Source organism: Loxodonta africana, chromosome 3, assembly GCF_030014295.1.
Source record: "Loxodonta africana isolate mLoxAfr1 chromosome 3, mLoxAfr1.hap2, whole genome shotgun sequence".
In the NCBI taxonomy this organism is placed as follows: Eukaryota; Metazoa; Chordata; class Mammalia; order Proboscidea; family Elephantidae; genus Loxodonta; species Loxodonta africana.
In genome coordinates, this window is record NC_087344.1 from 27,131,871 (window position 1) to 27,146,032 (window position 14,162).

Here is a 14,162-nt window from a genome sequence, read left to right on the forward strand (position 1 = left end):
CAGCAGCAGCCGGGAGACTGAGCAGGCACAACAACCCATAATAAGTCCTGCTACGAATCCTAGAGGCCTCCGGGACAGAAGCCATCTTAGAAAGCTGCTGGGCACGCACCATAGTTAACATATCCCCACCTATGTCTGTGAATAAACATGAATCTTTTCCCGCCTAAGAACTTTAAAAAACCCAGGTTAGTCTTCTGTTCTGTGAAGATGGGGGTAAGTGTTGCTCTAGGCCCTCCTTGTCTGCGCTTGCAAGCCTCTTCAATAAAGCTTTGCTCGTGTGGAAAACTCTACAGGCCTTACCTGCTCATCCTCGACCAGTGAGAGGCAAGAACCTTATTCTGGTAACACAGGTACACTAGGCTGCTCAAAGGCTTTGTGTCTAAGGGATGCTATTCATACTCAGACATGATAGATTGTTGTATTTATTGTATTTATTATAACAGTTTCTTGGCAGGTGGCCATCAAGTCCCTTGTTTGAACAAAATCATTAAGTATATTGCAACAATTTCCTGACAGTCTTTTAAAATTTTGCTCAAAGGTGCCTTATGGGTAGCACTGGCCCCGTGTTTGTGAGTCCTGGGTGTGTGTGGGGGTGGGTACACTCAGGTTGGTGTGTTTGCTGAGAGAGGGAGAGAGGGGAGGGTGCTGAGGGCACAGGCTGGAATCTGCCAGGCCTTCAATCTGGTGTTTCTAAGACCTCTGGGAGGAGGAATAGTACTAGGGTGAGGAGAGTGAGGCATTCACCTTGGGCACAAAGTAAAGGGGCACCAAAAACTCAGTCATCAAGTAAAGAATATTTTACAGTAATAATTTAGAAGATCAAAATTAATGCTAAAAAGTCCACAATGAACAAAACATCAACATCTTAAATAAAGGCAGGGTCTGCCTTGGCCCTTGCAACACTGGGGCTCACCTCCTCACCCCAGTCCTGGCCCTGACTGGGAGAAAATAGTCTCGCGGTCAAACAGACTTGGAAGAGGCCATGTCGACACCCCCACCTTGGAGGTTAGTGTCATTCATCAGCAGAGGGAGGGGTACGTGGCGGCCTGCTCCTGCACACGTGATGCCTTCTCTGAATCAGAACTGCAACCACGCAGGGAGAAGAAAGCCCTGGGTGCTCAAGGTTTGGCAAGCTGGGTCAGGGCTGGATTTCAGCCCCTACAAGCCCAGCCACATGTCGGGGCTGCTGTCATGCGGGTAGCCTCTCACGGGTCCTGGCCATCTCGGGAAGCCAGGAACGAAGCCTTTTTCTCCAAGACCTCTCTTGGGTTCTCAGGCCCTTAATCCTCCTGAATGCTGCCCTGCCTCCGAGCCCATCCCAGAGTTCTCTCCAGTTACACTACTTACTGTGGCCAGCCTTCCCCTGTGGACACGGTGAAGAGGGTCAGCAGAGCCCACAGCACGTTGTCGTAATGGAACTCATACTTCTTCCACTCTCGGTCCCGGGCTTTCACCTCGTTCTTCTCATAGAGGAGATACTTGCCGCTGCCACAAAGAGCAGGGCTGTTAGTCAGTGGGGGAGGGCAAGTGTAGGGGCCACCAGGGACAGGAGGAGGAAAAGGGGTCCACCTACTCTGCCTCTGTGGCCCGAGAAGCAGTGGCCCCTGCTATTACTCACTCTGAAACACACCTCCCGCAAAGGTTTCAAATAAAGGATCGTGGACGCATATTAATATCCCCAACCTGATAAAGGTGACTACTAGAAGGTTCGACAACCAGTTTATGGCTCATTCTGGGGGATTGTGGGTACAGCCACGTGGAGACAAATCCACAGGGTGGCGCCAGGGTCCTGCACCAGGTGGGTAAGACGACTCAGAGCCAGCACCCACTTTCAGGGTGGGAGCCTCAGGCTGGGAGGGTTCTTAACGAGTCTCAGGAGAAAGACAGAGGGCACATTTCTGGGCTCATTCAGCCAAGGGAGGCTGCTGCTGCTTCCCCTCTCTGCCCTTTTCAGAGCTGGAAACGAAGGCTGGCCTCAGACTCTCAGCTAAATGGCTGGGATCCTTCCAGTTTCAGGAACTGACCACCAAAATAACAACAGGCTACCACATGCCACATGGTTAACACCCTACAAGAGCAACAATAGCAATCTTATTCATGTTGAGTTTGTTAAAGGCTCTGCCCTTCCCTCGGCTGGGCATGTGTGAGGATTGAGCCTACTGTGGCAGGACCTCGGGTTCACAATCCCTTCTCCACAACTCCCAAATCCAGAAAGCTCTGAAAACCAGACTTTTTTCTCCTAGCCCAGGGTTTGGCAAATCACAGCCCACCGACCCAATCTGGCCAGCTGCCTGTTTTTTTTTCCAGCCTAGTAGGTAAGAAAGGTCTTCATATTTTTAAACAGTTGAAAACAAATGAAAAGAATGTATTTTATGAGGTGTAAAAATGATATGAAGTTCATATTTTAGTTTCCAGGAACTGGAAGGCAGCCACACCCACTCAGTTAGGTATCGTCTGTGACTGCTTTCACGCCACAGTGGCAGAGCTCAGTCGTCGCAAGAGACTGTATGTATGGCCTACACAGTCAAACATACTAACGATGTGGCTCCTTAAGAAAAAGTTTGCTGGTCTCTGATCTAATTCATTTGGCAGCAAAACCTGACCTGAGGATGTCTCTTTATAATTGTCATTTATCTTAGTTGATACAAATAGTAACATGTTTCACTGTAGAAATACTTAGTGTTTGATTACACTGATGCCTTACGCTCAGTTGGGTTGTTTGATCCTACGTGGTATATGGACTATATAACTTGCCTAAAATCTGAAATAATTCTGAATTCCCAAACACATCTGGCTTCAAAGGTTTTGGATGAGGGGTTGCGGACGTGTACTCATATCCCCAACCTGACAAAGGTGGCCATCAAAAGGTTCAGTAACCAGCTTGTGGCTCATCCTGTAGCAGTGGGCAGTGACTCAAGTTACAAAAATGTTTTCCTTTCTACTCCAGATCCAAGCTGCTTGTCATCGAGTCACTTGCAATGCCTGTCAGCCCAGTCCCAAGCCCAAGTGGCCAGCACCACCCCCACCTGCCAGTCCCAGTGGGGATGCCTGGGAGGTGGGACCCACCGGCAGTCTTTCTCGAACTCCTTGGATTCATCCGTGCAGTGGAAGAACTTCCCCTTGAAGAGCTGCACGGCCACCACGGCGAAGATGAACATGAAAAGCATGTAGACGATGAGGATGTTGAAGACATTCTTCAGGGAGTTCACCACACAGTCAAACACGGCCTGGTGGGGTCAAGAGAGGGCATGAGGGGTGGGGGGCTGCCAGCCGCCACCTCCAGCAGCCCGTAATACCAAAGTGCCCACTTCACAGACCAGGACATGAGCCAAGCCTCTCATATAAGGCCACATAGCTCCGAGAAGCGATGGGGCTGGACTCAAACCTGCGTGTCTCTGTATCTAAAACCTCTGGTCTCAACCCCTGGGCAATGGGTTCACTTCTCTGAGCCTCTCAGAAGTAAGCCCATGGCTCTTCAGGGCACGAGGAAAGGTGCTCACTGTGAGGCTGTTTCCTGTTAAATCTGTCCCCTGCCTGCCTGGGGCTGGAGTCTCCTCCCTTTACCCAGTTGGTGGCTCTCTGGATTTGAGAGATGACTGACTCCACATGTGTGATCCTGAAAAATCCAAGTTGATTCTGACTCCTAGTGACACCATAGTACAGAGTAGAACAGCCCCATAGAGCTTCTAAGGAGCATCTGGTGGATTTGAACTGCCATCCCTTTAGTTAACAGCCGTAGCACTTAGCCGCTACACCACCAGGGTTTCCCACATGTGTGATAGTTAACACTGTGCGTCAACTTGGTTAGGCTATGGTGCCCAGTCGTTAAGCATAGCCTAGTTGCTGTTATAAAGTTGTTAGATGTGATCAAAATCTGTTGGCTTCAAGTAAAACTGGTGACTTTCCTTAATAGAGGAGGGCCTCAGCCAATCTGCTATAGGACAATAGGGTTTCCTTTTTGGTGTATTCTACCTCCAGACTATAAACAGTTGTTTTGCCAGGATGATCTTACTCTTCATTCTTCTCATCACCTGATCTATGGATTTTGGGACGCAAGCTGGCTGGGGTCTCCAGCCTGTCACCTGACCTATGGATTTTGGATTTGCCAGCTCCTCCCAATTGTGTGAACCAATCCCCTGAAGTAAACAATTTATACCGATCTATCTTCTATCTTCTGTCTATCTTCTATCTATGTATCTACCTTCTGTCTGTCTACCTATCTACCTACCTGCCCATCTATCCACCTATCCATCCATCCACCCATCCACCTAGTTGTTTCTCTAGAGAACTCTGACAAAGACAATGTGCCTTGGAAATCCTGCCCTGGGGAGGATGGAAGGATTCTATCTAGAGAAGCTGGGGTCCCGGCCCAGAATGTCCCCCACCTGTGACTGCAGTTCTGCAACTGCCCTTCAGACACTGCTCGGGGCTTTTCAGGGTAGCCTGCCTGGTTTCACTGTGCTCCCGACCGCCTGACCAGAGTGGCCCCTAACTGCAAGAGGGCATCAAGGCTTGTCGAACCTACTGGAATTTCAAGCAAGCTTTGCCATCTTTCCCCAGGGAGGTGCTAGCTTTCATGGGCCTTCAAGGGACTCGTGACCCAGAAAACAGCTAAGAACAAAGTAATGCTGGAATTTCACGTGTTTTAACTCAAGCTTTCTTCTTCCAAGGGCAATCACATTTCTTCTTTTTTAAACATTCATCAACAATGGGGACTTTGTATCAACGTTTCCAAAACCACAAGTGGCACACCCCTGATGATATCAGAGATACTTCTAGGTGATGCAGGAGCCCAACATTAAATAACACTGAATCGTGTGGTAACAGTTATTCTCTCTCCAATTCTCTCAGGTACAATAGAAGGGCTTGCTTAGTTGCTACTATGTTTTTGACACCTGACACTGATACTTTCCCTTTTCAACCAACAGCAGGCATGCTCAAAGCCTTTGGCAGGCAACTATATTTGGCTAGATTTTAATACCAATATCCTATTTTCTTTGAATAGATATTTAGTTTTACTTTCTATTAACAGTGGATCTGCTTTTCAACTTGGGACAGGGATATATCATTTCCTTCATTAAATTAATTTTATTAAGTAAAAAATAAGGTGACTTGGTTTAACCAAATCCGTTGCCTTCGAGTTGATTCCGACTCATAGTGATCCTACAGGGCAAAACAGAACTGCCCCATAGGTTTATCCAAGAAGTGGCTGGTGGATTCGAACTGCCAACCTTTTGGTTAACAGCTGAGCTCTTAACTACGGTGCCACCAGGGCTCATTGATTTGAAGAAACATATTAAGTAACAGATCATACGGGTGGCCCTCAGGCAGAGCAAAAATTGAAAAGGGATTGTGTTTCATTTCTTGCTTCTGGAGGCCAAGCTTTTGGCAAAAGCTGATTGATGAGATTTTAGAGCTCAGAACAGTTAGATGACCTGTCAAAGGTTGGTCCTCTTTCCCAGGTGAGCTTTACACCCTGTTTTAGCCACACAACACCTTCATGTAAATTAGGGAAAGGAGTCCTGAGCTCCAGACTTTTCATTTAATGCAAAACTGTCACAAATACAGATTTTGTTGGAGCCACTGACTTTACTGCCATCTGCTGGAAAGTTGTAATAATAAATATACCCACATATGATGGAAACCCTGGTGGCGTAGTGGTTAAGTGCTACAGGGGCTAACCAAAGGGTTGGCAGTTCGAATCCGCCAGGCGCTCCTTGGAAACTCTATGGGGCAGTTCTACTCTGTCCTTTAGGGTCGCTATGAGTTGGAATCGACTAGACGACAGTGGGTTTGGTTTTTTTTTTGTTCCACATATGATGCCACCACTTGTCAGTTTGTCATGCTGTGGTGGTCTGAATGTCGCTGTGAAGCTGGAAGTTATGCTGCTGGTGTTTCAAGTAACAGCAGGGTCTTCCATGGTGGACAGGTTTCAGCGGAGCTTCCAGACTAAGACAGACTAAGAAGAAGGAACTGTTCATCTACTTCTAAAAAAACTGGCCAGTGAAAACTTGTGAATAGTAGTGGAACATTGATATAGTGCTGGAAGATGAGTTCCTCGGGTTAGAAGGCACTCAAAATACGGCTGGGGAAGAGCTGCTCCCTCAAAGTAGAGTCAACCTTAATGATGTGGATGGAGTAAAGCTTTTGAGATTTTCATGTGCTGATGATGTAGCCTGACTTAAAACAAGAAAACAGCTGCAAACATCCATTAATAATCAGAATGTGGAATGTACAAAGTATGAACCTAAGAAAGTTGCTGTTGTCAAGCATGAAATGGAATGCTCGAAGACAGATATCCTAGGCCTTAGTGAGCTGAAATGGACTGGTATTGGCCATTTTGAATCAGACAATCATATGGTCTACTATGCTGGGAATGACAAATTGAAGAGGAATGAATGGCATTACGTTCTTTGTCAAAGAGAACATCTCAAGATCTCTCCTGGAGCACAGTGCTGTCAGTGATAGGACAATATTCATATGCCTACAAAGAAGAAGTTAATATGACTATCATTTAAATTTGTGCACCAGCCACAAATGCCAAATATGAAGAAATTGAACATTTTTACCAACTTCTGCAGTCTGAAATCGATCAAACATTCAATCAAGATGCATTGATAATTACTGGTGATTGGAATGCAAAAGTTGGAAACAAGGAAGAAGGATCAGTAGTTTGAAAATATGGCCTTGGTGATAGAAATGATGCCAGCAATCGAATGGTAGAATTTTGCAAGGCCATTGACCTATTCACTGGAAATACTTTTTTTCAACAACATAAACGGTGAATACACATGTGGACTTTGCCGGATGAAATACACAGGAATCAAATCAACTACATCTGCGGCAAGAGACAATGGAAAAGTTCAATATCATCAGTCAAAACAAGGCCAGAGGCCGACTGCGGAACAGACCATCAACTGCTCATATACAAGTTCAAGCTGAAACTCAAGAAAATTAAAACAAGTCTATGAAAGCCAAAGTATGACCTTGAGTATATCCCAGCTGAATTTAGAGGCCATCTCAAGAATAGGTTTGATGCATTGAACACTAATGACCGAAGACCAGGCAAGTTGTGGACATCATATATGAGGAAAGCAAGAGGTCATTAAAAAGACAAGAAAGAAAGAAAAGACCAAAATGGATGTCAGAAGAGACTCTGAAACTTGCTCTTGAATGTAGAGTAGCTAAAGTGAATGGAAGAAAGGGCAGCTCAAAAAGACAAGGTAAACTATTACAATGAAATGTGCAAAGATCTGGAGTTAGAGAACCAAAAGGGGAGGACACACATGGCATTTCTTAAGCCGAAAGAACCGAAGAAAAAATTCAAGCCTTGAGTTGCAGTACTGAAGGTTTCTATGGGCAAAATATTGAACAATGCAGGAAGCATCAAAAGTAGGAATACACAGAGTCACTATACTAAAAAGAATGTCAGTGTTCAACCAATTCGGGAGGCAGAATATGATCCAGAACTGATGGTACTAAAGAAAGAAGTCTAAGCTTCACTGAAGGCATTGTTGAAAAACAAGGCTCCAGGAATTAATAGGATACCAACTGAGACGTTTCAACAAACGGATGCAACACTGGAAGCCCTCACTTATCTATGCCAAGAGATTTGGAAGACAGCTACTTGGCCAACTGATGAAGGGATCCGAATTTGTGCCCATTCCAAAGAAAGGTAATCCAACAGAATGTGGAAATTATCAAACGATATCATTAATATCACATGCAAAAAAATTTTTGCTGAAGATAACTCAAAAATGTTGCAGCAGTACATTGACAGGGAATTGCCAGAAATTCAACCCAGGTTCAGAAGAGGATGTAGAATGAGGGATGTCAGATGGATCCCGGCTGAAAGCAGAGAATACCAGAAAGATGTTTACTTATGTTTTATTGACTATGCAAAGGCATTCGACTGTGTGGATCATAAAATGATAGATAACATTGCAAAGAATGAGAATTACAGAACACTGAACTGTACTCATGTGGAACCTGTATATAGACCAAGAGGCAGTCATTCGAACAGAACAAGGGGATACTTTGTGGTTTCAAATCAGGAGAATGTGCATCAGGGTTGTATCCTTCCACCATATTTATTCAATCTGTATGCTGAGCAAATAATCTGAGAAGCTAGGCTATAAGAAGAAGAATGTGGCATCAGGACTGGAGGAAGACTCATTAACAACCTGCGATATGCAGATGATACAACTTTGTTTGCTGAAAGCGAAGAGACTTGAAGCACTTACTGATAAAGATCAAAGATTACAGCCTTCAGTAGGGATTCCACCTCATCATAAAAAAAAACAAAACACAACCTCACAAATAGACCAATAAGCAACATCATGATAAAAAAAAAAAAAAAAAAACATGATAAATGGAGAAAATATTGAGTTGTCAATGGTTTCGTTTTTACTTGGATCCACAATCAGTGTCCATGGAAGCAGCAACAGGAAATCAATTGATGTATTGCATTGGGCAAATCTGCTGCAAAAGACCTCTTCCAAATGTTAAGAAGCAAAGAGATCACTGTGAGGACGAATGTGTGCCTGACTCAAGCCATGATATTTTCAATCACCTCACGTGCATGTGAAAACTGGGCAAGAAATACGGAAGACCAAAGAAGAATAGATGCATTTGAATTGTGGTGTTGGTGAAGAATACTGAATATGCCATGGACTGCCAGAAGAAGGAACAAACCTGTCTTAGAAGAAGTACGGCCAGAATACTCCTTAGAAGTGAGCATGGCAAGACGTCGTCTTACATACTTTGGACATGTTATCTGGAGGGACTAGTTCCTGGAGAAGTACATCGTTGTTTGGTAAAAAGCAGAGGATCAGTGAAAAAGAGGATGACTCTCGGCAAGCTGGCCTGACACAGTGGCTGCAACAATGGGCTCAAACATAGCAATGATTATGAGGATGGTGCAGGACCTGGCAGTTTCGCTCTGTTGTACACTGGGTCTCTATGAGTCAGAACTGATTGGATGGCACCTAACAACAATAACAACATATATGATGACGTCTGTGATGCTATTAGTACTGCCCTCGCCCCCCAATGTAGCATCCTCGAGCAGTGTGCTACCTGCTCCACTGTACACGGCAACCCTGACAGGTCCTCCATGCCCCCAGTCTCACCTTGAGCTTTGGCAACCGCTTGATGGTTTTAAGAGGTCGTAGCACCCGGAGGACTCGGAGGGATTTAATCGTGTTGATGTCCTTTCCTTTGCTGTTGCCACTGTAGAGGGACGGTAGGGTGGGGAGAAGGGGAGAGACGGAGCGAGGTCAGGCTGAGTGGTGGGGGGCCCACAGCTCCACACGACACCATCCTCCTAGGCTTACACATCTGGGAACCTGGCGTGGCCCTGCCCTTCCTGGAGAAGAGCGGTCCAAGTCACCTGCTAATTTTAGGCTTGGGAGCTAGTGAGCAGATGGCTTTCTGTGGTTCTGGTCTCAGGGTTTATAGGATGAGAGCTAGAAGACATGAGCCTGGAACTGCAGGGCCCTCTGCCACCTGGTTGGGCCTGAACAGCTGCACACAGTGGCCTCAAACCCAGCAAAAGGGTGCTTGCCGCCCCCTCCCCAGCCCCTACACAGCTATTTTCAGAATAGCTCTTGGTTTAGAGTTTGGGAGTGCCCTGTGTGCTGCCTTTGGAGGTGGTCTTCATGGGCTCTTAGAAAATGGGATATCTCCCCCTCCAACAGGATTCAAGATGATGTTTAAAGTGTCCTTTAAACCAAGGCCTCCTTCCCCGACATTCCCCAAGCCCACAGGGGAGGAAAGAACCCGATTATCAAGTGCAGACTGAACCACTGCCTCATTCTTCCAAGGGGTCTTAGCCCATCTTTGTCAGAGAGCTACTTGGAGGCTCAGTCCTGGGTCCATCTGGCCTGAACTTACCAATGCAGATCCCAGGGCCACCATGACACCCTAGGCCAGCCACGATTCAGTTCTCCCAAATAGAAGGAGGGTTTCAGGCATGGCCATCAACATGCTTGTGGTTATAGGAATTCACCAACTGCCCAGTTGACCAAAGGTGAAACCTGAGAGTCATGTTCAGGCCGTATCCCCACTAGGTCGCTCCCCTAACAGCACCACCATCTGTCCATGGTCACCACCTTAGGTTAGACCTCTACCACCCATCTCCCAACTTTCTCCCCCTCCCTGTCTCTTTCCTGCACACAGTGGCCAATGCCATTGGTCATGTCACTCTCCTGCTCAAAATCATTTCAGTGCATCTAATTCCTAAAAGAATAAGAGCAAATGGCATTTGAGGCTCTTCAAAATCTAACCCAACTTACCTGTCCATTCTCAATTATTGCCGCACCCCAAGCCCCAGCCACACTCATTTGACTCTGTCTGCTTTTGCAGATATTGTTCCCACTGGTAGAAATGCCCTCCCCAGCTCCATTCACAGAACTACCTGGCCTTCAAGGCCCAAATTAAATGTCTCTTTATCCAACAGTCTTCCCTGCCTGCCAATCCCCTGGGCCCTGCCAGGCTCGATTGCTGCTTTGGAATCATCTTTGTTTCTGCCTTTGCCTTCCAGCTTTGGACAGAAAACTCCTCAAAGGCTTAAACTGTGACATATTCTTTTACATGTTCATTTTCCCTTTAATCTTATTTCTTGTCTCACATCGAACTTGGGCCTGTGTGAGTGAATCCAGGCCCGAGTCCTCTGGGGTCTCCTAGGAAACATCTCCCTGCAGATAATCTCCTGGGCATGAGCCAAGCTGCCCAGAGACCCCCACCACGGAATCCAGGTGTCTGGGTGCAAAAGCTTTCTTCTTCATGCCATCTGCTTTTCAAGGGTTCCCTTCTCTCTCTTTTCCAAGGAATAAAGAGGAGAACTGGACTTAAAAAAAAAAAAAAGTATATATATATATCCTGCCAGGCACAGGCATGCTGCAGGATTCAGTTGTCTGAACATTTTTTTTTTTTTTAAGCCAGAGCCATTGTCATTATCTTAAGGTTGTGCCCCCAAAGTGGTCACCAGGGGACACAGAACTAAAGAACTGGATCACACAGGGAAAATGTCATTTCTTCTTCAAGTGTCTTTCAGGCCTCTGCTTTGTCAGAGAGAAAGTCTCTGGGAGGTGTGGGTAGGTCTTTAACGCCTTACCAACACTTGCTAATTTCCCCCTTTCACAAAACAGCCCAGTTTGAAGACAAACCACATCGCTCAGTTTCTCTTGTATTGTTCTTTGGCACTTGCGTTCCATCTCAGCTTGAGATGATATAAAGTTTCTTCCAAAAAGAAATTTAAATTTCAAATACGTGTTGCTAGAAAACGTGTCAAGCAAGTGGACATCCAGGTTGCACGAGGAACTGGTAGGATCTGAGTGTGCCAGCTTGCGTTTGGCAACACCCCCAGGGCGGGGCACAGCCACTGACCAGAAAACGTTTCCTTCCACAGCCTGAGGCTTCTCCTTCCCATCCTGGAAAGGCTGAGAGATGATCCTATTTGCTGAGGCACCGAGGAGAGTATAGATGCTCTCCCAGAAAACCACTGGACGTGTGCACCACTTTGCCGAGGGTGCACATGCTCCTACATGCCCTCCTCTGAGCGCCAAGTCCCGGCTGCTTGACTTCTAGTGCTTCTTCCCTCTAGGAGGCTGAGACTCACTCCTCTGATAACTGCCCTCACCTCAGCTCGTCTGCCCTATTGAAATCAGACCCTGGGGAGGACACCCCCTGCCCTTTCTGTTCTCTTCCAAGGGCTCAGCTAATGGGGAGGCAGTGACAAGATCCCTTGGGGATCCTCTTCCCCTTGGAGCAGGTTGAGAGGGCTCTGGTCACTCCCAGCAATAGGACCACAGCAGGGACAGAAGGCCATGAAACAGGCCCAGCGCCAACACACCTGCACCAGGGCATGGAGACTGAGAGAATGAGAGACGGAACAAGAGAGAGAGACAGAGAGACTTTACCGTGTACTGCTCCTGGGTGAGGTGGCGTCGGAGGGAGAGACAGATCGTAAGCGGCCTCAGAAGAAAGAACACAGAACACACACATACACACACGCACACCTGAGCACCCCCTGCCCTGCCCGGGCTCAGGCTCTGGCTGACGTCCATCCTTCCATCTGGAAGCCCCCTGCTCAGACCCCCACCCTTGGCAGGCCCCTGGCGCTGCCCGACAGCACCAAGAAAGCCAAATTTCCAAGTAGCAGGACAGCCAGAAAGTTGTCATTTTCCAAAGACAAATTTGCCGCTGAAACTCACTGCCAAGAGTTGGAGAAAGCCTTTCCTCCAGAGGTTCTGGTGTTGGAAAGTTCTAGAATGTCTTATAGGTTATGGGCTTTGGCATTGGGAGGACCTGGGCTTGAATCTTGGCTCTGCCCCTTATTACTCTCATCTGTAAAACAGGGCTGGAGGATTCTGATGGTTGCTAAATGGTAGCCAGGGCTTTGGCTCCGCTTTAAATTATGGGGGAGGGGTTGGCAAACACTTCCAATTTGGGATGGAACTGGGTGGAAACCTCTGAAAAAAATGGGGGAGGGGGGGCTGGAGAAAGCTCTCAGCACTTGGTAGCCTCCAAGGTGTCTCCAGTGGTCCCTTGCCTGACTCATCTTTAACTCATGCTGGGTCTCATCATGGCCAGACATCAAGGCTAGAAAGGACCAACAGCCATCAGAATGGTAGAAGCCCTACTGCCAAGCAGGTGGTAAAAGTTGATAGGGTCATCAACTCTTCCACATCCCCCCCCTTTCCAGTTAGTGATAGTTTTTCAAAGACACAATGGCTTAAATGTCTAAAGATATTCCCATTGGATCCCACTCTCTGTTCCTTTGGTCTAGCCTTGTGGTTCTCAAAGTTCAGTGTATCTAGGAATTAGCACACACTGGACTGTGGTGATGCTTTGTGATTTCTGGATCAGTAGTGGTTTGGGCAGTGTTTTGTCCTGTTGTACATAAGGTCACTATCAGCTGGAACTTACTTGATGGCACCTAACAACAACAACAGTGACTTCTGCCTAACCTGCTGACTTCGGGTGTAATATGTGAGTCTTCTGAATGTTACTGCATTTGCCTGTGGGAAGGTGGTACAATTTGCCTATTTTCCAGATGAGGGAGCTGAGGCCCAGGAAGGGCAAGAAACTTGCCCAAGGACACACAGCCAGGAAGTGGCAGACCGATATTCAAACCCAGGGGCATGTCACTTGCACTCTAAGCTTCCTTCCATTTAATCACACACACCAAAAAATGCCTTTAGGGGCAGGGGCTGGTTTGAGGATGGTGAGACAAAAGTAGTAGCTTGAGGGTTCCTTCTCTGGCTTCCTGGCAATTTAGTTCCTGAGCACGTAGAAGCAGCTTGATCAAGGTGTTTTGCCAGCTGTGCTGGGCCTGCAGTCCTGCCCTGGGGGAGGAGTGGCAGTACCAGATGGACTCTTGGCAGTGAGGGCAGGATCACGATCTGCCAGCTGCTGAGAAATGTCAGTTGGCTGCCCTGACGCACAGGCACAGAGCGTGATATCATGTAGGATAACTCATAAGATGGTATGTTGATGGTGTTGGCATGGGCACAGAGCGTGATATCATGTATGATGGCTCATAAGATGGTATGTTGATGGTGGTTGCCATGGACATGGGACACAGTCAGTGGACGGAGCAGGACACACATACAGATACTTGGGAGAGGTGCAGGAAGGGTGGAAACCATTGGGAGAGCTTCAACACAATCCTGTGGAGGGCCACAGGGAGAGTTTTCCCCTATCCGAGAGGGGCTGTGATCACAGTACTGGGCGTGGAATTCTTGCCTCAAACCTGAAAGGCTGGATAGCAAGATTCCTTTCAACCAGGAAGGGAACAGCCTTGGATTCCAGTGGGGATCCAGGGCCCAGTTTCCAGGAAACAGTCCCGTGTTCCCAGGATCAGGGGGCCCTGCCAGGGCCTCAGGGAATCCAGCCCCGATGGGCTGTCCAGTCTCATCCTGCTGACTTGGGAAAGCCTCTGTGCCCAGGGCTGTGGGAGAAGGGTAGCACCCCTGACTCTGACAGCTGGATCCAGCGCAGTGGTCTTGCTGGACTCACCTCCTTCCGCAATCCCTCCGAGCCTCAGTTTTCCCATCTGCAACATGGGGATGATAAAAGAACTGCCCTTGTGGGTTTGGTGTGCAGATTAAATAAAATGATGCTGTTAACTTATCAAGTTACATTCCTCTATTTTACTG

General features: G+C 47.2%; 1 protein-coding gene across 1 annotated transcript in view; it reads right to left on the reverse strand.

Annotated features, from left to right (window-relative positions):
• CACNA1A (calcium voltage-gated channel subunit alpha1 A) overlaps positions 1-14,162 on the reverse strand; it is a 134,222-nt gene that overhangs the window by 47,508 nt on the left and 72,552 nt on the right. The window contains exons 20-22 of the mRNA XM_064280777.1: positions 9,132-9,231; positions 3,067-3,227; positions 1,348-1,485 (exon numbers count right to left, since the gene is read on the reverse strand). Of these exons, the coding sequence (XP_064136847.1) occupies positions 1,348-1,485; positions 3,067-3,227; positions 9,132-9,231 (399 nt within the window). The remainder of the gene's footprint in view (positions 1-1,347; positions 1,486-3,066; positions 3,228-9,131; positions 9,232-14,162) is intronic.